The 27,016-nt window shown below is 42.9% G+C and overlaps 1 protein-coding gene across 13 annotated transcripts in view; it reads left to right on the top strand.

Moving 5' to 3' along the window:
* The window catches only part of MCF2L (MCF.2 cell line derived transforming sequence like), an 892,749-nt gene that overhangs the window by 608,370 nt on the left and 257,363 nt on the right, over window positions 1-27,016 (top strand). For 12 of the 13 annotated variants that reach the window (XM_069637167.1, XM_069637165.1, XM_069637161.1 and 9 more), the window contains 4 exons: window positions 8,368-8,487; window positions 21,830-21,946; window positions 22,465-22,614; window positions 22,981-23,105. In XM_069637167.1, the coding sequence (XP_069493268.1) occupies window positions 8,368-8,487; window positions 21,830-21,946; window positions 22,465-22,614; window positions 22,981-23,105 (512 nt within the window). The remainder of the gene's footprint in view (window positions 1-8,367; window positions 8,488-21,829; window positions 21,947-22,464; window positions 22,615-22,980; window positions 23,106-27,016) is intronic. The other variant, XM_069637157.1, reaches the window with a different exon arrangement.

Consider the following 27,016-nt stretch of genomic DNA (forward strand, 5'->3'; position numbering starts at 1 on the left):
AGAAAATAAACACACGCTTCCCAAACGAGGGCTGGAGCAACTGAAGTGTTCCGAGTAACTGCTGACGACTGAGTTGCAAAGACAGCAGGAGCAAGGAAGAACAATCCAAGTAACGTTCCGTGTCAAATACAAGACGATCGCGACAATGATTAGGGCGTAGAGAAGGCAGTCCAGGGATGGTCCGGGTCGATATCGTAGCGGTCTAAGAAGTGCCAATGGAATAGGAGACGTAACAATCCAAAAGTTCGGGCGAGGGTCGGAACCAGGAGATCAAGTTGGAATTTCGTGACAAGATTACACAAAGGAAATTGGACGTAACTGCAAATAGTAAGAAACACTATTTAGCAGCAACAAGCCCGCTGGAAGACGGCAGTTTTAAACCCATAAGGGGGGCGTGCCTTATACGTCCTTCACGTACGAGACGTGTCAGCTGACACGGGTTACACCGTAGCTTGTACAGAAGCCATGGCAACCTGTATCTGCTCCACAAAGGAGCCTGTGAATGGGACGTACGCCGCAGGGTAGTTTTTCTCTGCCGAAGTGTAACACAATAGCTTACCTCATTCCCTTATCGAGTCAACGATTTGAAATAACATTGTAAATATCTTTATAGTTTTCAAAAATTAGAAATCTCTTCCTTGTCGCAGAATCAAATAAAAAATGTTTAATCTGGTACATGCTTTTTACACCATGGGACAATTGGACAAGCAATACAAATGCTGGCTGCAGTAAAACAAAAACGAAAATAGCGACTCACCATATTGCCATTTCCAAGGTTCTGCTTGTACATGCCCTTGTGTGCTAAATCTATGGTTTGATAAGTCAGAGCAGCATTTGTTTGTGCGAATGTTTTTTTGATAACGCAGCTAATACCACCAGAGTTCGGTTTCTAAGCGCAGATCTGGGATTCAAACCCCTGTTGCTTTGCGTGGTCTTGCTTCCAAGACCAGCACTTTGCCCCTGTGCGTGTTATAAATTACAAAGTATGAAACAAACAGTAATCATGTCTTTAGGGTAATTTCCTAACTCGCTCTAGTTTTCTCAATTGACAGCATTATTATGTGTAAAGCTTTTAGGTATATTTATGAAGCATTAGTAGAACCCTGGAAGGTGCCTGCTGTTCAGCACAAGTGTGTGATCCTGGGCAAATAATGTAATCTCACCTGACTTCAACTGCAAACGGTCACTCTCCCCCCTTCTTCCCCTCTGCATTGTTGAAGGCAAGTCAAACATATGTCTACTCTGCGGGTGCTGTGATAGAGGTCCGTAAAACATTGTGCAGTGTAACGTCCTTTCATGTTAAGTCCAACCTTTGCCCTGTTAGTAAAAGGTCTCACTTGCAATACCTACAGATTTGGCCCACTGCGTCCTATGAGGCTTTCTTTTTCCTACCCTCCCGTTTGGTGCATACAGTCTATTTTTCCCAGTGTACATCAAAACAGAAAGATACTCTCACTTTGAGTCTCACAAGAGAGCCCAGCTCCACTCAGAGCCATTTGAGAAACGGGGCGGTGGGAGGGGGTGGGGGTCATTATCACTTCGAGGATATCTAGTATGGTCCAGACGTCTAACAAGTGTGGTCTAGAACTTAGAAGTGTGTTCAAATGCACTCTTTTGCCTCTGGGGTTGCCAGAATGCTGGAACCATTACACCTACCATAACAAGTGTTTTCCAACTTTAAATCATTATACTTTCTCAACCCATGTGTGCCCTTCCCCATCCATCCCACTACTAGCCTGTGCCAGCAGTTGCTGCAGCACCAAACATGTGACGTGGAGCAGCAGCAGTGTGATGGGCTGGTGGTGGGCCGATCTAGGTCTAGCACTGAACTGGCACAGGCCGCGCACGCAATGCGGCTGGTGCCATGCGCCCGCACCCGGCATTATGGGGCCAATATTTCTTGGGCACTGGCACTTATTTTTTTACAAATTAAGCACTGGCTCATTCACACCAACATTCCACTTCCTGTGTAGGACCGGGCAGCGTCCCATTTTTCTACCTTTGCCTGTGAATGCTTGTTGTTTGGGCGTTCAGCGCTTCGCACAAGTTGGGTTCCCCACCTCAGCCTATCCCTAAGAATTGGTAGTGCCAGCCAGCAACGGCTTGCGCTCCACCCCTCAAAGTAAATTGAAGTATCAAGAACACCCGCTGCCCTATAAATTCGTCCTCCTTTTCTTTTACACCTTCCCCTCCCCCATCCTCTGAGCTACCGTTCTTTTACCCACCACCAAAGTCGCGATCACTTAACTTCATACTAGTATGCAGTTACAGGATTAGTTGCACATGAGCAAACCTTACCAAGTGGTAAGGTCTGCTACTCGCATCGCTAAGCAGGCCATACATGGCGCCTGGGGTGCAGTTTACCAAGCTATTGTAACACAGTTTTACCATTATGTACTTATATAATTGTTTCATTTATGCAATGCACTTAACATTCGAATATTTGCAGTGACTGCGTGTGTGTACCTTCCACCTTAAACCTTTTTTCTGACTCTTGATTTATTACAGGGTCGAAACATCTCAACATTCTTTTTACACTGTGTGCGCTGTAATTTGTTACATACATTTTAATGAATTTAAATAATTTTAGCGCATACCTCTTCTTTTTTTTTTTTTTTTTAAACTGCCAACCCATTGAAGTTTGGCATCAGCGGTCTCCTATTGATTGTGTTTAGGCCACAATCAAGTAATGTGCTTATAATAAATTGCGTTTGCAAGATTTACACATGCATCTCGACTTTTAACTTTTACACCGTAGTTATTTTTGTAATAGCCGTTTCTCTTTGGTAGTTTATTTATAACAGCCACCGATTGACAACTCCCCTCCTCCCAAATAGTCATTTACATATTTGCACGACCGCACTCTCATATGAAAAGGGTACGATGAGAAGACCAAATTAATTTGATTTAAAATTGGTCATCGGAAGGTGTAATGTTCATAAACCGTTACCGGATGTACAGTTTGCATGTTTTCAGTTGGTAGTTAAATTGTGCAAAAAGGAGAAATGCTTTGTGAGGGGAAACTGGCCCACGTGGCTGATAACTGAGCAGGCCTGCAACTAATTAAATGCTCCAGTTGGACGCTTGTAGATACTGCACCACAACATACTGAAGACAGCTTCTGGGAGAATAGGGGCTAAAATGTGGCATCCAGTAGTTGCGCACATACCGTAAAACAGCCGTATAATGATATTCTACTAATAATGATCACGGCCATTGCAATACAGTTATATAGAGTCAACTTTCAATGCTTTTTAATCAAAATAACATAATAATATTGCATTTCTTATATAGCACGACACACCCATAGGTATCAGAGTGTTGAACTAACAGAAGACATTATCCCACAGAGTGGTACTCATTTTATTGACCTTGGAAGGATGAAAGGATGAGTTGACCACAGGTATCGGGGGCGAGCTCTTAGCTCACTGTGCTATCTGAATGGCTATAAATATTTGGGTCTTCAGGCAACAAATGTCAGAAAAGTGTTCGGAATTTGAGTTTCAGATGTTGCCGCACCAGGAACTAGAGCGGAAGGAAATAGATCCCTGCCCGTGCCTTACATGTGAGGTTGAGTTGCCGCATTTCTTGTTTCTGTCCTCTCTGCTGCGTATGCTCACCGCATTCGTGCACTTGAAGAGTAAGTGACTTGACGCGCATCATTCTAGATTGTTTCATCCTGGAGGCTTTTAGCTCCTCATTTGTCAGCTTTCTGTATTTTTTTGTGACTTCCCAATGGCTAATATGTGTTCTTTCATTAGTAGAACTGGGTATATAGCCTGACATATGAAATGCTTCAATTGCTTATGGATAATTTGTGTTACTCCAATTCTCCCATGCCCCCCCCCAACCCCCAGTCCTTCTCACACAGTGAGCCTGCCTCCCGATAGGCATTTCACCACCTTAGCTAGATGAAACTAACAACCAAATAGAATCTTCTCTTGGCTAGGAGAGACGATAAGATCCTCCACTATTCCACATGTGTCATTGTCCAAACTTACAGGGATCCAAGATGGAGCCTCCCTTAGGCGGGGTGGGAGAAGGGGGCGTTTAAGGTCTTGATGAGGAAGCAAAAATTGGAGTAATGAAGATTACATGTAAGTAATCAAAGCATTTCTACCTTACTCCAGTCCTTATTTATCATGAGGAAATACCACAGCGGTATGCATTACTTTCATTCTCTCTAATGTGAGAAACCAAAGGGTGTCTCACCTGCTAGTCCTCGGGGACTTGTCATCCAGGTGGCCATGACACAGCCATTGCTTTTGGATCCAGTTCCTGGGGGTGGACCACTGCAGGGCGATCACCTGGGTGAGGGGTCTTCTGGGAGTGGGGGTGAGACAACAGATGGTGAGACGTGGTATTCCTCCCTTTCCTGTACCCATGATCCCTTCTATTTCATAGGATTCTCTGATGTCCCAACTCCCCCCGCCCCCTTTCTGCACAAACACTGGGCTGAGGAAGAGGGGGACTGAGAGTAACAATACCAACTCTTACACATCTCATTGGACATGTCCTGCTAATTGGGTCAGTCAAAGTCAGGCACTTGGCTCCAAGTGCATACATCTGATACCAATTGGCTCTCGTCACACGGATAAAAGGCGGAACATAGAGACACACTCTGAGCATGCTGGAACACGAGTAAGAACAGAAATTCCGGGGCGAAGGCGCCCTACTGGAGCAGAGCAACGGACTGAGGGACGAGATCCACGGTCGGAGAACCCCAGGAGTTCCCTGCAGGAAGTCGTTGCCTCCAAAAGGCTGCGAGACACACTTGGAGAAGGGCAAGTCCCAAACAAGAAGGCTGCATTGTGTTTCAAGGACACCAGCGACCCTGCCGGGTGAACGGCAGAGTTGGGGAGGCGAGGCGAGGCCAAGCCTGTGATACCAACCTCAACTCGTAAATTGGAAGACATTAAAGATGAGAAAGAAACGCACACATCCGGTGAGTTGGCAAGTGACATGAGAGACTGGTGTGTTCTAAAGATTGAAGATTGAAGTTGCAACATTGTATTGTGCAACTGATGGCTGCATGCGTGTGGATGAGACTCGAAGAAAGGCAAACCTGTGAATGAACCTTGAAGTAACGATAGCTGTAAAGCCAGCGATACTGAGTAATGGAATGGTCTGGCGAAAGTAAGTAGCCCAATCGAAAGTCTCAGTGAAAGGTGAAAAATTTGTAGCAATAAAGTAAATGAACTGTAAAAGTGAGGTGATCAAAATTAATCTCGAGGCAAAGGAAAGAGTAAAAGGGCGAATGTTGAACTTTGCTGTCTAGAACAATGGACTACTCAGACCAGGAAACGCTGGGGCAAACAATGCAAGAGTGAGTTGAAAGCTGAAAAGTTGAAGTGGTGCGGCGGAGGTCTGTAGAAAAAGCCACACACATTCGAATGTCTTCGACATCCGGAAATGGTACGAGCCCGACTGAGGGAGACTGGAAGTGTAATAAGTTGTGGGAAGGGAACCCCAAAAGGATGTGAATTAAGCAACCCCTGAAAGAGTTTTGTTTTGCTGTGCCAGGTCGAAGCTTGACTGAGGGAGACTGACGTGAACATTTGCTTTGAGGTCTGAGCCCGACAGAGGGGGACGGGAGTGAACGTTTTGTAGAACTGTGTTTTGGAAGGTGGAAAGTGAGACTTTAACGTGGAAGGCCAGGTGGGTCTCTATCTACTTTTTGAACTCCTTTGTGCTAAGAATCTGAGCCAGTGTGTGTCATCGTGACTACGGGGACTGCCTTACTCCATGCTGTCCAACGTGGGGAGGCGAACTGGCTCGGGCACATTTATTCTTCATATTTAAACACTTATTTTCCCTTGCATACATATTCATGTTTACACACTTTTTGTACAAGAGATGGGACAGGCATTAGGTTTTGTTAGTATAGGCCATTTTGATTTGCGGACTCAACTAGGACTGTTTTATTTTTTATTTGATGGTCGAGACTACTCCATCCTAGCTATAGGGCAAAGTGTGGGTTTCTCCAACCACATTTAAAACTACAATAAAGGTTTCACAAATTGTACCTTTTGTGTCATACTTGTGATACTATGCCTCACTTGCACTAATAAAGCCACACCAAACCACAGGTTGTTTGTGACCTTGACTGAAGGTAAACAAAGAACCACAAGCAACAGACGTTTTTTTACATCCATATTGAAGTCAATACCACTAAACTGTAAACCAAGGGACCCTTGACTTCCTGCCCCTGACGGAAGGTGTAAAGCAAAGCTCCGAGGAGGGGGGGGGCATCCTAGTTCACTGCTGAACATCTGGATGCTGGGCGACCCCTTTTCAGATGCAGAAGTAGAATGCTGGTCTCCAAACCTAAGGAAGAAAGACTAATGAATACCAAATAACTTTGTTGCAGGAAATCCTGTTTGAGAAGTTCAGAAAAGGCACCTGAAGAAGGTAGATCCAGCAGACTGACCTTCACCCAGGAGTCAACCTGTAAGGAAAATACTCCTGAAAGCCAACCTCCCAAAGCCCAGAGTCAAATGACAGCCCTCTTGAGTAAAACCTGCTGAAGTAAGTCTAAAAAGAGGACACCGTTCCAAGACTTTGGGGTAAACCATGTGTACAGAGGTTCTTCGTAGAGAACCTGATAGACCTTAGTTGAAAGAAAAGGAGTAAGCCACAGTGGAAATTGGATGCTGGCACTCTACTCTCTTGCTGGGCAAAAGGGACTCCTGAACACAACTAAAACCAGAAATCCAGCAATCTGGAAGTCCCCCCACAGTGAACTATCGGAAGAACAGCGACGCTGGAATAACTGTCAGAGGAGGGGACAACTCAACCATCCAATGCCAAAAGAAGGTTTGTGAAGTATTCAAGGAATGACAAAAATCACATTTCCTCTAGCAGGCACCTGGACACCCAGTTGCTATGAACCACAAACATGATGTTGATGGAAACGGTCACCCCTTCTAGCCTGCGCAAATGATCGTCACTTAAAGGACCAGCTAGACTGTAAATTCCCACCATCCTGAAAATGGCCCCTACACAGACCTGGTGACACCGTGCTCCCACCATGCCAGCTGGTAGGTGCTGAATGGAATGGCCAAACCCCGGACAAGCTGAAGAGGGCAAGTTGCGTTTTACTTTTAAAAGCAAGATTCTTGCACAACTATACCTTAAAACCACATGCACCTCTTTCTCAGGTAGCATCTGTCTGAGGAATTGACTTATGCGGTCTTGAAATCTAGCAGACAAAAATAGGGAGTTAGCCAAGTAAAGGTATCGGTGCTGCAAGATCCTCAGTTTTAAGAAATTCAAATAAAAACGACCTGCCCTATTTGATTGGCTAACACAGACTTCCTGCCTCGTTTGAACCAAAGCGCAGAGGCCACCCCAGTAGAATCACACCACCTTTCTCTCTCTCCTGCTTTATCCAAATATCTTCCATCTCTGGCTGCACCCGGACCATCTGTGGAATCTACGTCTGGTGCACTATTAACCGTCCTCTTATCACGTATTCTTTGAGGAATGACACATCCCTATGGTAATTCCATAGAGACCTAAAAACCTTGCTCTTCAAGCAGAACTCTGCTTAAAGAATATTGCAACACATCTAATTAGCTCAGAGTCATGTTGGGCACTAACTTGCTGGAATGAGCTAATTGTACTGCTCGCACAACGAAAGAAAACCTGGAAAATGTTTGCATTGTAATTCCATGTAATGTATGTCCGAGACGTTCTCTGTAACTTGTACACCCGGTGTAAGATGAACCACATGTATGTAAACAAAAGTGCAAGCGCCTAGATACCTCTGGGTTATGCACGCTTTATAAATGTTCAAATAAATAAATACATCGAGAGAGCTCGCCTGTTGAAGAGCATGATTAGGCATGTAGAAAGGAATGTGCAAAGTTCATGCTTTAGTTATGGGTGCACATGTTTGCATTCACTAAATGAATGAACACCCTCTATTTGCATTCATAATGGTGACTCTTTCTGACTTCATAAGCCTGCTGTGTTCCACATAGCTATTTATCTGATGTACATTGAAGCTCCTTTCTACATTGTATTTCTCCCAGTGATCCCTGTAGCTGCAGAGACAGCTCTGCATTCTGTATGTGCACTGTGTGTAGTAGCCGGTCAAGTGGCACAGCGAGTAGAGCGCTCGCTTTGACATCCGTGCAGAGCCTGCTAACGCAGGTTCGAATCCCGGCGGGGCCAAACTCAGCCTTTCATCCTTCCGAGGTCGATAAATGAGCACCACACACCGTGGGTAATAATAAGCAGCGCTCAGATACCTGAGGGTTCGTAGCGCTATATAAATGCCAAATTATTATTATTATTATTATTTAGAGTATACCATGAAAGATGTTGAAGCTTGTTGGACTAACATGTTAATTGCCTTCGCAGGCTTCTTTCCCGGGAAACCTACAGCTGGTCCTTGTTCTGCGTCCTACAGGGTTCCTCCACCGTACGCTCTCGGACCTTGCTTTGAAATTCAACAAAGATGAGTTTAAGATGAAGGTACCCGTAAGTATTGCTTTTTTTTCTTCTTTTTTTTGCAAACATTTGCAGAAATAAACATGTACCCTATAAGAATCTGCAAAATGTATCAATTGCTGACATCACTGGTGATGTAACATTAATGGCTTAACTTACTTAAGGGGTCCATGTCCTCCGCAGCACTGATGGGTTGCAGAGGGATATAGCTGCCAACGTCTTGCCGACACCTGCTTTCATTGGGGTGCCTGGGTGTAGCATGAATTCCTGCCGCACCTAAAAGGTTAAAGGTCCTACGTTGACCAATTTACTGTTCTCCATTTTCACCCATATTCTCCAGTTAGAACCACTAGCATGCCTTATTGGAACAGCCCCTACTCACATTTTACTTTGCATCCTTACTGTAGTCAACCCAAGGTACTGAATTTACTGTGCATCTTAGTCCTTCCCAGTATCATCCATGGAATATGTGAGGAGTGTGCAAGGAATGCATATCTGCTATCCTAGTTAAACAATATTATAAAGAAAAGAAGCCCAACTGGAAGAATGATGGTTGAATGATAACCACCTTTATTTCCTCAGAGCATTTCGAGCTTCAGCTTGACTTTTGCTAGCAAATCATTGCAACATATTTAGCATTTGGTAATGAATGCGATTCAAATCAATAGAATTGCTTCTTGCATGAAGAAAATCAAGGGTAGGATGTTTTATGTCCACCAATTATAGTATTCAACGGGAGGACAATTGCCATCCACCTGTCTTAACAGCTTCTTGACTTCCTCGATGAATTTCATATTTCTTGGAAAAAAACCGTCCAATTCGACGGACAAAATATAAGGTCCCCAATATTGGAAGAGTAGTGTTGATTTTGAAATGGTGGGTGCACCAACAAAAAACGCGAAATGGTTCACATTGCCAACACCCTATCGGATCCCTGAGTAAGCGCACGAGAGAGAGAGTGTTTGTGTGTGAAAGATTGAGTGTGTGAATGCGCCTATGTTTTCAGCATGTAGATGCCATGCTGGCCCAGTTTCTAAATTGACAATAAGGAGGGTAAATGTTGTGTGGTGTGTCCCATGCACCGCAAATATGAAAAAATGTTGCTGTGACTCAATGTGTCAATGTAGGTATTTTCACAGCTTCAATAGTCAAAACAACTATGTATGTGCACATCTCAATTTAGGGACCTTGTAGCTTACAATTTATTTGGTCAAAGCTCTAAAATACTTGTAATTCTTTAAAGAGCCTCCTTTTAATTTTATTTTCTAAAGTGTTTAGTTATATTACATGATTAAAATCAGTGGGTGTGGAACCTTCACCGATAACCTCGCCTCCGATTTATTTCAAAGTGATTCGTCCAAACGTTCCAATGCTGCATGTACTTGTAACAATCCGTGGCATTGCATGGGGAAGGCGTACATTCCAACTTAAGTGAAATGAAAATACTTCATGACTGGTGCCACAATTGATGCAAATACCTCAAATTATTCACAATGTGGCTGTCAATGCAATGTAGAAATAACCACTTATATGGGGCGGCGATTGAAATTTTGCTCCACGTTTTGATATCCCAAAACATGAGCAGTGCTTTCCAAAAATTGTTCTTTTCTTACCCGCTTTCACACTTGGAAAACTGCTTCATAAATTGGATATAGACAATAAACACAAACACTGAAGACCTATTGGAGTCAGGCTGAATAGAAAGGTGCTGGCTGCTTAAATATTGCTCTGTAAGTAGGGAGTGAGCAAAGCCTGGAGCGAAAACCTGTTTATTTTTCTGTACCCCGTACTGTCTGCCAGCATCAATCTTCACTGTCTAAAGTTTGCGAGGAAGAGGAGGAGCACACTGCTCATAAACGCACTCCTTGGCAGAGAGCAGTGGAGTGAGCAGAGTGTTAGGTGTTTGGGGTGCGGGTGTCGGGATCAGGCACACTGCTGCTTAGACATCCCCACTTCCTCTTATGTGTGGACAGGTGAGTACTTTGGTGTCGCAATCCAAAAAGTAAGAAAGAGGTAGTACTGTTCCTCAAAAGTGATGCAGTTTATAGGCCAAAGTGCCTTTCATAGACAAAGATTAAGATATATACATAATTCTATGAGATCACAAGGGGGAGACCCTATGGAATATTTGGTCACATGCTCCAGCAGATTGTTCATTGTAACTGTCTGCTTGCTGACTGTGATGGTGAGCTCTTTGAGCCAAGTGGACGGGGCCTGAGTCGGACCAAATAGAAACAGAGAAGCTGTAAGACGACCAAAAGTTTGGATCAGTGGGTAAAGCACCTGTAGAAAGCATATTTTCTCGGGTTTTGAAAAATAAATGAGGGTGGAAAAACATTATAATCTTGGAAGTGGTGACAAGATCTCTTAAATTTTATTAAACATTCAAGCAGAAAAGTACCATCTGAATGAGAAAAAAATACTGACTTTTATCCCCAGGTGCAAAATAAAATGTATTCCCAAGTGTTAACTACTGTGCAATCAATTTGAGAGACGGTGAAGGAGAAATGAGCAGACGAGGGAGCAGCTGTTTGCAATATTTCTGGCCCTTGTCTTGTCTGATGTGGAGAGACAGGCCAATCGATCTCTTATGGGTGTTTGTATCAGTCTTGTGGAGGAGACATTAGAGGCTGAACTTCCTTCCTCAAGACTCAGTATGCCACCATCATTTTTCGATTCCTCAGATATTCAAGAACTGTATTCTATCAGTAGTCATAATAAACCAAATTCTTTCATAAATGGTGACGTACAGGAAATTGATGTGTCAAAGATGAATACTCAGTTTGGTGACGACATACTCAATACTATGAAAAAAAAGACATGAGCAATAATATCATCGAAGCCGGAACCAGTCCTCTGATTGCTCTGAATCTAGTCTTGCTGTCCTTTAAAAGGCTTTATGACACAGTGGTTTTTGAAGTTAGATCAAACACTGATATTTTGAATCAAATAAAATCATTACTGTTGACAAAAGGCTTAAGGACGAAAAAAATCACACAATCGGACGTGTGTGTATAGGATGTGTGGATATGGATATCACATCTACAATTGCAGTACAATATCAAACTGGAATGGCGAGTAATTGTAAGCCACAAGGACCGGCAGGATTAAGTAATAACTTGACTAAAGGAAAACAAAACGAAGAAGGGTCTATCTAAATCAAACCATAGAGGATTGAGGACATTTATGAGAAAGATCCTGAAGATCTCTAATTTAAATGAAATTGACTGTACTGAGCAGAATATACTGCATCCTGTATGGATAAAACCAGGGGTAACAATGAAGGCTTAAACTGTGTAGAAGAAAGTGAAATAGTAGTAAAAGACTGCAAAAACATAAAAAGGAGGAAGAGGGCAAAACCATCAAAAAATACCAATGAAGAGAAACATGGGAGCAAAAGGTGGTTCTGTAAAATGCTTACTGAAGAAGAGGACAACAGGGCGATTGAAGAAGTGGTCAAAATAACATCAGGGATGAAGAGAGGGTAGAGAAAGATGAAAGGGTAGAAGAAAAGACCAAAGACGAGACTGTAAAAATATCGACCCTGAATGACTGTTTGGGGACATTGAAAGAGAGTATGGAATACGACATGCCAAAGAAATCCCTGCAATCTTAATACATTCTCATGGAGCCTAAATCGGACAAACTCATAAACCAAAATGCAGGAAAAAATAAGAGATTGCATTTGTCCACAATTGTGTTTGAATTCATTCTTCCTAATGAAAATAATCTACCTTTGAATAGATCTAAGATCTTATTGCTTCTGTCACTTATTCTTCAACTGTTAGATGTAAGTATCTCAAGTTTGTTCACATATTAAATCGCAAGGAACCTAGTAAATGTGAGGTTAATTTCCATTCCCTGTTTGTCAAAGATGTAGTATGGAGCTGTCGGGAGGAGTTTATTAAACATGGTTTTGACTGCTATGAGAGAGTGAAAGTTATTGATGACTCAGTTGGAAAAGAAATGGATGAATTGAAAAACAATTTGAATATAAAATGTGTGGAGGGTGCAGGAGGAGCGAGGCACGTTATCATCACCTTGGAGTCAGCAGGTGGTCTTGGCGTACCTCTCTTCTCAACACTATCCCCTTGTAATGCATCACATGGCAATGTGAAGATCATCTCCTGGAACACCAGGGGGTTAAATAGTTTTTTTTAGATGAAAGTATGAGTAGTTAATTTTCCAAACATGATATTCTATGTCTTCAAGAAGTGTGACTCTGTGAAAATCGGATTCTAGATGGATTTAGCATTTTTCAAAATAGTGCTACTATGGGTCAGAAGGACCGTCCTCTGGGAGGAATCCTGAAAGCTGTCGAAATAGTTCAGGGCAGGGCAGTGAAAAGATAGAGTAAATCTTCCAAATGCTTTCTAGCAATGGACATAATTGATAATTGTGGAAAAATGAATTCTGTGGTGTTGGTCATCAATGTCTACTTCAATCCTGTAAAAGTAGGGCTCAAATCCCTCCTTAATGATATTGACAATGTTTTGACAGTGAAAGTGTTGATGAAAGAGGTATCATCTTTTTGGTAGGTGACCTTAATAGTGAAGGCACAGCCTTATATCAGGACGTATTAGAGTTTGAAGGTTTGATAAGAATGCCGGGTGGAGGATGTCTGAACACTAAAACTCAAAAGAGAAATAATGAAATGAGTTGGGCAATGTTCTTGGCAAGGCGGGCCTTCAGACAATTGAATACATTGTTCACAGAAGTAACAGGACATCACCCACGTGGTGTGGTTTAGGGTGTGACTGGCCTAGATTATATTTATCCAGCTAATATGGACGTACACTTAGTAAAGTCTTTCATAGTCACTAAGACAAAAAGAAGTGACCATTCAATACTATCTGCAACAATTATGCTGCAAAACCCAGCAGTTATTAATGAGAAATCCAAGTGTGTTGATCTAATTGTAAACACAAAAGGAAATAGACTGTTAGAATGGTCTAGTAACCATGAACATGTTAACAAGAAGTTAAGCGCTTGGTGGGTCTCTCTTAATGCATATTCGCGAAAGACTGGGTGTGTGGGATTGAGAACTTCACAAATACATTATCTAAGTTGAAAGAGAGTACACAAACTGTAACATATTGGTGAAAGCGTAACTTTGTGGATAGTGGGGTCTCTGTGTTTGATATACAGATGCTGCGGAGAAACGGAAATGTCGAAGTAGAGTAAAAATGATCAAGAAAACAGGCAGCGAATTGAAATCAATAGCAGAAGAGATTCACTCTCTGAAGAATAACTTTAAATTCTGGCTAAGAAATCATTAAACTTGCTTGTTATGTAAAGTCTAACCTAGAATTATTGGCCGACATAGTCAAACATAACTATAAAGCTATTTGGGGTAAACAAACCTGAAACATGAAGCACAGATTAGCAAACAATCCTATGATTTTGGAAAATGTTTGGGTACAGTTTTTTAGTAGTACATTTTGGCATGAGGAGAAGAAAGATAGGAACTTTAATGAAAACGGTGTGAAAGTGGACTGGCTATGGGAATATGATTTGGATGAAGAACTGATAGAATATATAATTGAAAAGTTGAACAACTCTAAGGCTTGTGGACCTGATGGATTAACTAATATACTTCTGAAAAAGAACCCTGGTATGTGATCAGGAATACTTGTGAGACTTTTCTCGAATATAATTAAGTATAATCAACTTCAAAAGAGGGCCTAAACACGATCCATACAGCTATAGACCAATCTCTCTGGCAGATGTGCCATCAAAAATCTTATCTAATATTGTCTTATGAGAATTGATGAAATGGATAAACAAACAAAACACTAAATCCACTTCAAATGTGGTGTAGAAAAGAAACAAGTACTATTCTTAGTGGCTTCACGTTGCTAACATGTCTGGCACAGGCGGTAAAGCCACAGGAAGAACGCTGTATGTGATGACTTTAGATTTATCTCAGGCCTTCGATAATGTTGATCGACGATTGCTCTGTTAAAGAACTCGGGTATGAATCCGGGTCTACTACGAATTATTCAGTTGTAGTGCAAAAACACTGTCAAGATAAGATTGAACGCTGAAGGTTTACTAACATGAGAAATTCCAGTCAATAAGGGTGTTCGACAGGGATGTATTTTGGCCCCAACATTTTAAAATCTATATATGTCGGATTTGTGGTCAAGCAGTATTGAATGGAACATGTATGCCCTGGAAATAGCTTCTGTTGAAGTTAATTGTATGGCATATGCAGATGACATGTTGTTGATTGACTTTACCCCTGCAGATCTTCAGAGAGCTCTATATGGGATAACAGGATATCTTGAAAAGAATAACTTAACATGAAACCCTCCAGAATGGGAGATTATGGTGAATTGCAATCAGAGGGTTCGAACGAAGTTCAAATGGTTTGTTAATAACTCAAGAATTCAAGAAAAAAATTAGTCCTGTTATTTAGGCTTACTTTTCACTAATAGAAAAACACAAGAACTTCAAAGAGAAAGGTTGTTGGGTAAGACAAGCTTGGGCACTTTTTTAAGGCAGTTTATAGGAGATTGTGTACCTACTCTCTCAAACCTTTTTTAGAATTTGGCAACTGTCTTATATGTTATTGAATGGATTTATTTTTCAAACAGATCATTTTTTGATTTATTGGAGGAACCCCTTCACATACCCAAGTTTGTCCCCATTAGTGCAAAAGGTTACAACTAGGACTACAATCTTGGTGTTAAATATATTATATATATACATATAAAATTGGGAAAGAATCTGGAATATGGAGGCTCTACAAAGGTTGCGAAGATACAAGGCACAGAGTTTAATGTACACTCCTCCTGACCAACTAAGACTGTATCTGCAGAGGTTTCCATCATCCTCAGCTCACAGATGGTATCTTAAATTTAATTTGAATTGTTTGTCAACACTTGAGATCTTAGGCCCTCAATTGCACATACCCTATGAACTGAGAACTTGCAGACTTTGCTCCAATTATGGCACTGAAACACGTTATCATTTGGTTACTGAATGTAAATCATTGACAAACCAAAGAATAGCCTTTTTCATGTACATTGCATTTCTAGTGTTATTGGGAGCCATCTTTGGCAGAGGCTAATGAATGGCACACAAACGTCACTACTTTAAGCTTTGATCAATTTTTTAAAACAGATTTTTTATGAATTGGAAAATGTGAATGACGAAGGATTGATAGGATTGTTTGAAGTTGGTATAACTGTAATATTGTAACATTCAAACAAAATGGTGGTTTTATTTTTGTTTAATGTAATTGCTCTGTGTTTTAGGTCTATATTAATCTGTACATTTGTGTAAAGTATCGTGTTTACCAAAAACACATTGTGAGAAAGATCGTCCGTATAGAGATTAAAGAGGGAGAAGACCAAGATAAATGCTTGTTTCAACACAACAGTGAAGCTAGACCTGGGTCTGATTTGGTCATTAGCAGTCTTGATCTGAGTCCAAGAGTTTGTAGACACACTTTTATTAAGGCTATCAATATAGGTGTCTATACACAACACATTACTTTGGCTACACAGTATTTTGTTTGTCTTCATGTTTGAAAGATGTACGATCAGAAAGTACCAATGCCAGTCGGAGAATCTGTTACCATAGATGGTTGGCAGAGAGTTGAGAAACTTCAGCTCATGTCTATGATCCCCAGGGGACTAAATGCCACCCATTTGTGCCCTCAGAGTACCAGCTTCCAAACCTTGATACCACAAAAGCAGCAACTCTGTCAATGTCTGTAATAGAACGTGAAAAAAGAGGCACAGAGCTTGAGGCATAGTCACAGTGATTGAGGAACTGTTTAAGATCATGGTCATTCAGCACTGTGGGCCGAGTCAACTCTGCCTGGGACATGGCTGAAGACCATATCTTGTGAGTCTTACTAGTGAATGCCATAGCTCCAAATAAGATTTTAAAGTGACAATATTTTACTTACTGTTTATTGAAGTTGGGTCTAAAAAGGTTATTCCCGTTCCCCATGTACATATCTTTTGTGTGAATACAAATATAATATAAAAATAGTCACAGGCGCCCCTCTATGAGAACAAACATGGCTAAATTACCTGTTCTTTGGGAAGGTACCCACTCCACTGATGGCTACAGATTCTACTTCGTACTAGTATTTCAACAACTCAATCCTTTATTTTAAATATGCTAAAGGCATCTGGTCAGTCTTTTGTACCAAAAGTAACAACCACAAGAATATTCTCAAATATGCGACACCACAGCACCCAAAGCTTCTTTTTTTCCAATAACTGAATGTCTGTTTTTAGAATCTATTAGGTATTGGAATTCTTATATCATTTTGGTTAGGAGTTGGGCCTATCCCTAAAACAGGTTCATTGGCATCCAGTGTCAAGAAAGGTTTTGCTTTCACTATGAACATAGTACGTATAGATGACAAATGACCGACCGCTTTAAGACTCTTAGCTTCATGTTGACGCTCTTCTGACCACCAAACTCTTTACTTTATTTTTTTTTCTCATTAAGTTCCTCTTTTTGGTTCTCCTAGCCATGACACCAGGCACAGATTCAGAGAAATATTAGACCAGGCCTAAATAGTATCGTACTTGGCCTTTACTCTTAGGGGCTCATCTTGCATTCCAGTAAACATACTTGGTTCCTTTTTAATGCCCTCATCACTATTATTATTATTGTTATTATTGTAATTATTGCGCACAGACCTAGCATTGAAAAGCAACAGAACACTTTACAGAGTTATACTACAGTACAGATGCATAATGGAGTGCTTTTCAGTGCTAACTACAGGACAGATATACCGCAGGGGTATGATATAGAGGGGCACAGTGGAGGTACAGCTGTACTGGGTGACGGAGTGGAGAGCAGCGGCGGCATCTAGCAAGTAGGGTGGTGTGAGGGGCAACGTGATGGCCTAAGTGCAGAGGAGAGACTCGTTGAAGAGGTTGGTCTTGAGTTATTTTCTTAATTGTAGGAGCGTGGAGGCGAGTCTGATGCTGACTGGGAGGAGGTTCCATAGCTTAGGGGCTTAGGCAGAGAAGGCTTGTTTTCTGGTCCTTTCCTTTTTGCAGTGGCGGATTTCAAGTCTGCACATGTTCTGCCTTCTGGTGGTGCCGAGTTTCTCTGTGAGGTAGCTGGGTGACTTCAGATGCGACTGCTTTATAGATGATACAGCAAGACTTGAAGGTGATTTGTCCATGTAGTGGGAGCCAGTGAAGATCGATGATGGCTGGGTGACGTGGTCATATCTGCACAGACCCTTGATGAGGCGTGCTGCCACGTGTCACATGTTTTAGGGGCCAAGGGATGGCGACGGGGAGGCCTTCAAGTAGTACATTGCCCCCATCCAGGTGGGATAGGACCGGTCTTGAACAGTGGATTTAAAGCTGTCCGGAGGGGTGAAGGGCTTGACTTTCCACAGGAGAGAGAGCTGATACCACGTCGTCTGAGTTTTCTTAGCTTTTTGTGTATTGAAGGAGAGGTGTTTGTCGATGTGGAATCTGAGGTATTTGGCACAGGATGTGATCTTGTGTGTGATGCCCTCGGAGTTCATGGTTGATGGCCAGGTCTGTATGTATGGGTGTTCGGTGTTGTTGCTGAGGAGTAGGAATTTAGTCTTGGAGGGGCTGAGCTTCAACTATTCATTGGACATTCAGGACTGGATCAGTGAGATGCAGGCTTTGAGCCTATGGATGTCCTTGATGGAGTAAATCTTGAGGTATAGCTGTGCATCAATGTATTGGTGGATGTGGATGTTGTGTGTGGCTAGGAGGGCTTGCAGCGGCTCTTGCATAGATTGAAGATCACTGGGGAGAGGATGAAACCTTGTAGGACACCAGAGGTGATGGGTAGCCTGGGTGATCTAGAGGAGTCCATCCAAACAAACTGTTAAAGCATCCTCTTAAAATGGTACTCGCTCTTCATCAACTCTACTTGACTACGCGAAAGGACTGTGAGCCCTAGATGAGTGCCTGTATAGTGTGAAAGGTTACTTGAATGAATGGACACAAATAAATAAATAGATATGATAAAGTCCCTGAAAACAGTTCGGCCAGCTCTCCCCCCGCAGGCGGTAATACATAATGCAATCATAATCTTAGAGCAAAACGAACTCTGGCGGCTAACTACAGCTTATGCTAGTATAGTAGATTTACAGACTGGATGGAACTATTGATCACTACATTGCGTAAACAGCGATTTTAGCTGTGTGTATTCATTATGTATTGTATTGTATTGTATTGTTTGTATTGTTTATTTGATAATGCGCACACAAACCCAGGCGTAGCCGGGCGCAGCAGGTACAAGGTTACTTAAACTTGGGTTACATACAGAGTATAGGCGAGAAACAACATAACAGTACCGTAAGACAGATCAATACTTGCCGTGTGGCAGAAGAAAAAGAAAACTAGCATATTGTAGTTTTGAGGGAGTGTGCAGGTCTGAGAACAGAAGTCATTATGGACAACGGTATCATGGGTGCCTCAGGGGTTAGTTGTCATTTGAGGAAAGAAGAAGGCTAAGCTGACTGGATGGCATAGCAGGCAAATAACTTGGCAAACTAGGTGGAATATTTTAGTTTGCGGCCATCTCACTTTCAGGGTAGCTTGTAGGGTGATAATATAGAAAGTCCAGGAGTATGAGATCAGCTCATTGTTTGAGCACCAGTCACACAGATATGTGCAGCCATCGGGCTACAGAACTAGGTTTGCCATCAAAAGCATTTGGCCATGTTATGTCCATTTTCAAATGTTCACTCGTCAATATGATGCATCTTCCCCAATACAATGAAATATGGTTGACACTAGAGATTTAGGTACACTAACCTAAACTTTACTGTAAAGCATGGAGGCCGTGCAGTGTTATACTGGAGCAATACTGTAGTTATGTAACACGTTACATTTTTAGGAATGGGATTACATGACTGTCTTTTAAAAAAAATAAAGTTAACACATGCTGGTCTTTGCAAGACAGGATATAGTTAGCCTAATAAACGTTTTATCCCAATTACATCTGTTTTGCAATGATTTGAAAAAGAAAAAAACGTTCTTGCCTAGCACTCCCACGCCAGTCTTCGGCACTTATAAGTGGAGGAGAGGATTACTGCTGCATTCTCTCTTATAGCCCCTTTGAACTTGCAAACAGAGAAAAAACGGCAGGGAAAGTCCTAAAGGCAAGAGGAGTTCAGGGTGAGCTGTGCTTTCATTGAACAGGGTAACTTAAACAGCTAATTAGCAGTTTAATAGACAATCTAATTAGACAATTTAATTAGCAGGCCTACAGAATTGCATAGCAAATGGCTATGAAATGCTGCTTATTTTCTGCCTTGCCTAGACAATGTAATAATACATCCTCCTCCTGATAATCACTGAAACACCATCCTTTTACTTTCCACAAATACACCTTGAAGGAATCCAACTATTGCTCCCATGCAGCGGTTGGTTTGCTAGGGACTGGCATGAATGCAGGAGGAGATGCAGTTTGAAATTTCCAAATGTTATTTGTCTTGTGTTACTAAGGTTCTTATTAAAATGTTGGTGCCAACCACTGTCTTATAGTCTATTTAAGGAAATTGTGTTTCTTTATGTAATTACTAACTTAAATACCCGGCTTCGCCTGGGATTTCCATTCCATATTCTTTTTCATATTACACCGAAAAAGATGAACAAATATTTGTTTGCCACGAAGGAAAAATGTGATGCATGTCAATTTCACTAATTAATTGAACACCACAGTTTTATTTACCTCCGATTTAAATTCTCACATGAATATCCTATTTGTATGCTTACTCTGGTTATTTGCAGTGTTGGCTTTGGAGGCCCTTTTCGCTGCTAAACACACTGCAAATAATAAGATTAAGCCTACAAATTTGATATTCATGTGAGAATTTAAATCGGAGGTAAATAAAAATTGGGTGTTCAATTAGTGAAATTAACTTGAATTGAGTTTATTGCAAAACAAATTGATGAAAAGAAAGACACACTAACACTCTCCAAAAAAACAAAAAAACAAAAAATTTAAAACCAAAAAAAATGCAGACCAGTTTAGTACATAGCGATGATGAGCACTTTCTACAAATAACCTGTAGATGGCATGCGGAACACCATAAAACGTAATGCCTCGGAACGGGATGACCTACGGAGCTAGAAATAGATGCATTCATTCGCCAATGAAATAAAGAATATTCCATGCAAAATTCATGACGCCGGTCCTTGTCGTTCATGAGGAGGTAGGTCCCCAAGTTCAACACCATATACAAATCCACAAACACAACTTTGTTTTATATATATAGATTGGAAACCGAGTTCGACCCAAGCTCTACAAAGACATGTACAGATAATGCTTGCAGATATCACACAAAAGCTTGTAGCCTGCTAATATGGCTACCAAATAGTTCAGTAAGTTCACCTCACACATTCATTGATAAATACAGGATTGCTTCTTGTCTAACACTATGCAACAATCTCCACGTAGGGAACTGCTTAGTACCACCTTGCTAACATCTGCTTGCCACTGCATGCACTGAAAGTTCCATGTGCTGACATGCGCACCCAAGAGTGTTCGAGGAGTCCTGCTTGTGCACCCTTAGATGTGCACAATGTTGGATTTGGCTAAGGTGCAGCACGCTTACACTTCATTTGTGGTATGGAGTAATTCAAGCCCTGTGAACAAAGTGTTTCATAGGCTTGAACCATACATCGCCTGTGCCCATCTGCTATGCCAAAACCCCCAGAACTGTCACAAAAAACAGTCCAGTTGCTATTGGTCAACAATAACCTCACAGACAAATCAGCGTAGTGTGTAGGTTGAGGCGACGCAGATCTAGAATCATTGTAATCTTATCCTCTCTCTGCAGAGACAGGGGTTGCTGATAAAGTCTGCAATGTACACCACAAAGGATAACTACGCTTCTGTGGATACCAATGCTGCTGTGTTGTCAAAGCACCCACTTACACGGCTCACCACTCTTTTATAATTAACTCCTCGTCCACCTGCATTGAGTACATAGCTTATTTCAGAAATAACTGTTTGTGCCATGTCATTCACAAACAGACACAGAATGATTCAAAGCCACATTCAACTAACATTCCTGAACAAGTATTCTAATAAAAGATTACAGAGCAAGTTCTAATGCTTCACAATACTTTGAAGGTTGGACTATTTTGAGATGTCGCATTGGTTGGAGATACCTGGCTGCTATAGTTTACAGTGTTGCTACTACAATGAGTTATTATAATAATGGACCATATGGACTTCTCTGTTGGGCTTACGCACTATTTATTACCACTGTTTGAAAACATCCCCATGCTAATTTTGTGGCACGCCGGGCAATCCTTTTATGCACTAGCGCAGTGGAAAAAGCACTGTCCTAAATGGGTCATTCCTTTGAGTCTTGCCTTCCTTTTTACAGATCATAATGCTGAGCTCAGCAACAGAGTTACAGGGTTACATCGAGAGAACACAACTGACGGAAGATCTTGGCGGCACTCTGGACTATTGCCACACCAGGTGGCTATCTCATCGCACGGTATGTTCTCTCTCAACGCTTACTAGAACTGAGTTCTGGGATTTTTTTTCAGTTTGTTGCATTGTTCGTGCAGATGCACTTTTCTCAGTTGGAATGACGAGCTGGTCTCCTGGTACCTTAGTCATGCTTAAGGCCTAGCGTCAGCCATTAGTTTAGGAGTGGCCTCTATGAGGCTTCCACCCGGGGGATCACTGCATTGCATTGTGATTTGCTGATCAGTAGAAAGTGAAAATAAATCCAGCAAGGAGAAACTCCAGTTCATTAGAGTCCCTGCCCGCAATTTCTAATAGGAAATGTGGCCATGGGGAGGAGACATGAAGACAAGCATCTAATAGCAAATAGTGCCAATTTTTTAATGTGATATTTGTACAGTATTTCTGGAGCAAGGCTTTCTCTGCCTTTGCCATCTCCAGCGTTCACGACTGGATGTGCAGGCATTTTAGGCTGTGCTCTTTACTGGTGTTTTTTTGTGTGTGGTGTGGGTAGTAAGTTATTTTTCGTATGCTTGCGTTTAAAAGGCAATCGAAAACTTTGCCCTGATGGTGAAGCAAACGGCTCAAATGCTTCAGTCCTTTGGGACAGAACTGGCTGAAACTGAGTTGCCCAACGACGTGCAATCCACCAGCTTGCTGCTTGTCGCGCACTCCGAGAAGAAAGACGGCATGAAGGTATGTGCTTTCGATGAGTGACGTCATCTTAAATGGTCTTACCGCTTCATGCAACTGATAGAAAGGACTTGAAGCTTTCAAGGTCAATTAATGCCATTTAACCACGTGTTTGCTCATTTCCAAGCATATAATTTCCTTGGAGGGAGGGGGGAATGATGATGGAGTCTGAGGGAAGAGGCAGATGTCAACCATTTAGATAAGGTGGGATAATTGCATAATGGGAGATGGGTTTTACTGGGAAATAAAATTCACGGGGGATTGACTGTGGCAACTTTTCGCTGTCTGGTGTACCTGAAGAGCTTGCACTGTGCATGAATAAAAATTATATGTTTACTATCTGCTCTAAATGAGGATTTCCTCCCGCAGGCAGATCTAAGGTTAGCGTTAAAGCAGGGACACGTAATCCTGGAAAGCATCAGGGAGCCCCTTACTAAGAACTCGGACTACCAGCTGAACCAGGACCAACTCGACAATGAGACCACTGTGAAAAGGTAAGGCCACGGGCGGCTGCCACATCCTCATTCATGAATGTCACAATATTATGATCATTGCCAAGAACTCACTGATCTGATGGACATCGGCTGGAGGCCGATCTCTTTCCTCAGCTGGCTCCCTCTTATGGTACAACCTCCCCCTTCCTCTACGCCTTGAGCCCGGTCTCCTCCAATTCCTGAAGCTCCTCACGATCTCCCTTTTTACCCCCTCCTTCCCTTCCTCCCTCCTGCGCTAATCCCACAGTTGCTGAGATTGGTAACCAGGGTCCTTATGTGACCTTCTGGGCCCTGGCCTCCTATACCCAATCACCTTTAGCCTCTGCCCACTCCCAGCACTTGCTTTGGCACCCACTGGCCTATGCCACTGTAGGCCTGCATGGCCTATGCCACTGTAGGGCCTGCACTTACCTATGTATTGGCAGCTGACCTCTGCCTAGCACTTCCTCCACTGGGCACTTACATCTGCTGCTCACCCGCGAGCACGGGCACTTCTAGCACTTACCCCCCCACTTCCATCTCTCTGCATTTGCACGTTCTGAATGGTCCGTCTTTATCCTTCAGTGTCTTAATGCTTGTCAATCCCATGTCCCCTCCCTGTTGTCCTGTGGGCGCTTTGAAAGACAATATACTTGCTGTATAAGCGCCTAACAAATGCACAATAAATAAATAAAAATACAATTTACGTTGAGATTTGGGCAAATAATAAATAACTCTTCAAGGTTCCCTGTGGCATTTCCTGGGGAATCTACAGAATCCATGCACTCAACTCTTCCGGCCAACATGTATTGCCAACTAATCAGAATGATGGCATTTGGTCATAAAATCGAAAATATTAATAGACTGACCAAATGCCTATTTGAATAGCACATTTTCCTTTCAGGTAGAAAGGCTACTCTTGATGACCTCTACCAACTAGGAGCCACGCTTCCAAATGTCTCTTTAGGCAGACAGAAGTGACAGTGAGAGGTGCATGCGTGACAGTCTATATGCTGCTGGCCCCTGAAGCATCCCAGATCCCCAAGCTGTAATGGAGGGCATGTAAGGATCTTCCTTTCATGGTTTTGGACTCTCTCCTGGTGACTGGGGGTATAATAAAAGCAGGGCATCCCTCTGGTATGCCGCAGGCTTCATGGCTGCAGGATCAGTCTGTGTCAGCGTGCGGAGCCCGGAGTCCGGGTGTGGAGCCATGAGTCTGGAGGGATGAGTAAGGCAAGAGATGGATAGGCGCTCCAGGTACCCGGCCTGTGCGGTCAGGATTGTGACTGGGGGTGGTTTGAACCAGTAGCTCCCATTATACTGGTTCCAACCCTCAAGCTTGATTCTGCAGTGAGTTTGGATGTTTTTCCCACACCTCCCTGGCACTAGTGCAGTTTCGGTGCATTTCGAGGGTGAACACCATAGAGGCGAAGGGGGGCAAGGGGGAAGAGAAATGGAGCTGCAGGATGATGGCTTTAGGGATCCGGGTGACAGGTCCCTCTCATTTGCATAAGCCAGCAAAAACTCACTTGGAAGCGCATTCATGGAGATAAGCCATGGCTTTTGAGGTTGCTAAGCGGAGCCTTTTTCTGGAATGTAGTAGGTGGCAGAAGTGGTGGGAGCTAGCAGGATATTGGAGGCATGGGGGGGTTAAAGGCAAAGCGGACGCCGGCTCCGCCTCTAGAGCCACTTTTCAGCATGACCGTGAATCCTCCTCTGCCGGACTTATTCACGGCAGGCTACATTTTAAATCCTCTGCCACTACCAGAGATGCATTGATTAGGGGTAAGCAAAGAGATCAGCTGGGGTTGGTTCCAAAAGGGAAAAGGCAATCAGCTGAGGGTTAATCGGGAGAAATCCCATCCACCTGAGAATCCTTTAAAGATGGCAAGGCTGCAGCTCCCGCTATAGCCTATAGGCGGCAGCCCTGACACACAGGTTGCCACCCTGGCGCAGAATCAGAAGCTGTGGCCTATTGAGCACCATCCTTGCCGTGATGGGAAGCCACCCTGCCAGAGTGGCCCTCTGCTCAGATTTCTCATCTCTCCTGCTGTTCCTGTAAGGCCTGCGTGGTATTCGGTGTAAAAGCGGATGCACTGTTGGCCAAAACCTCAAGACATTTGGCGCATGTCAGGCTGTACCTGCCTGAAAAGCACAGGCCTTTACTTGTACATAATCTCATATTCTTCTCATGCTGTAATTCTTCATTCCAGAGGCCCGTTCCTTTCCCTAAGGGGTTGTTCCTTCACATGGTTTCCTAGACCTGCTTTAAGTCCAGTTGAGGAAATAGTCACTACCACTGTGTCACATGTGTACCTGACCCCAGTGACTAATGTTGACTGAGCCTACTTTCTCCCTATGCCATGCATGGAGTGTTCCTAGAATTGCATTGCCCAGAGGCTAATATCTTCCATTTGACACCACTAAAGAATGAGTGCTGTGTTTTCTGTTACCTTTTCTGTATGCACTGTCGGAGCATACCCATAGACCTGAACAACATTTTCTTTTGTGCGCAGAAGTTCCAATTTTCACCCCAAAATCTTGATGATGGACACCATTATTTTACTTTCTCCCCCGGACCTGTATTTTCCTCCACTGCATGTCATTGAGGGGAAAAATAAACCTCCCTCGTTGTGGCGCAACATATCCCCATGAACTGTTTTCAAATGTTGGACGGTAAGCGCCAATGTCGTGTGCCTATTACTAAAATATGTTGGCTGTGTGTGTGCTTCTTCAGGATGCATGGTCCTTATTTTGGCACAGCTGCTCATCAAAGCTCATTTGTTTGCAATGTAATTGCAACGACGTTGTACATACATACATACATACATACATACATTCACACATACATACATACATACATACATCTCTCTCATTCGTGCTAATCTATCTGGATCAGTTGCAAGTGGATTCAGCTTTCAAGGTCATTGCCTAAACATGACTGCATGTGTATTGGCTGTATGGTGATTTCATCTTTAAAGCTTAAGTTATCCAGTGGCCCAGATAGCCATAGAAACATACTAACTTCCAGAGGTTGTTTAAAGGTGTTTATTTTGACTTCATCAAAGGACTTGAAAGGGGCTTTAAGCCCCACCTCTTTCTCGTGTACGGGCCAGCTGGGGTTTGCAATGCCGGGCCGCTGTGGCGGCGTCATGCTGTTCTAGTCTCGGCTCGTGTTAGGCTTTTGTAGGGTTCTCAGCCTGTTAGTTTGGTTGGTGAGCAGTTCCGCCACACTCACAGCGCATGCGGTCTTGGGAGTGCTCCGCGTACACGCGGCCCCTGCTTTTAACTGTGTATCTGCTCTGCGCAGCAGGCTCTCTTCAGTGCCGGTTTGGGCTTGCAGGCCTCGACCACTCGTTGGAGCTTCGGTTTGGCTGGTCGCTTGATTATCTCTTGCAGGAATGTTGAGATATGAATGTCGTTTTATTGAAAAAAAACATTTTTTTAAATGCCCAGCATTGTGCTAGATGTGTATTGGGTGATTGACAATGGTAGTGTAGGCAAGCAAACTGGCACTATATGAAGGGACAGGGATTGGGCCCGCCAAACTGCCATCTTCCCCCTCTGGGGTAGGAGTGGCTCTGGCTTCCACCCTGGTAGGCCTCCCACCCCAGGCTTTGAGGTTCCCCCGTCGCCTCTTTACATGGTCAGTTTGCCCGGTCACATCCAGCAGCCCTATTTTTAGTTTGACGGAGCCCCAACACTTGTTACAGGAGGCGTCCTATGCCAAAGATTACCACTGTCACTTTGTGGGCAACTTGAAGATGATACATTTTGAATTCTACATGTAATTGTGTATAAGTGGTGGTCCAGCTATCTGCAGACCGGCATTTGTGGTCTATCACACTCATGTAGTATGATGGAGCAACCTAAATGGGATATGTTTGCGCAAGTGCGCTCCTGTAGGGCAACCGTATAAAATATTAGGCGCT

Source organism: Ambystoma mexicanum, chromosome 7p, assembly GCF_040938575.1.
Source record: "Ambystoma mexicanum isolate Mex_15411 chromosome 7p, UKY_AmexF1_1, whole genome shotgun sequence".
Classification (NCBI taxonomy): Eukaryota; Metazoa; Chordata; class Amphibia; order Caudata; family Ambystomatidae; genus Ambystoma; species Ambystoma mexicanum.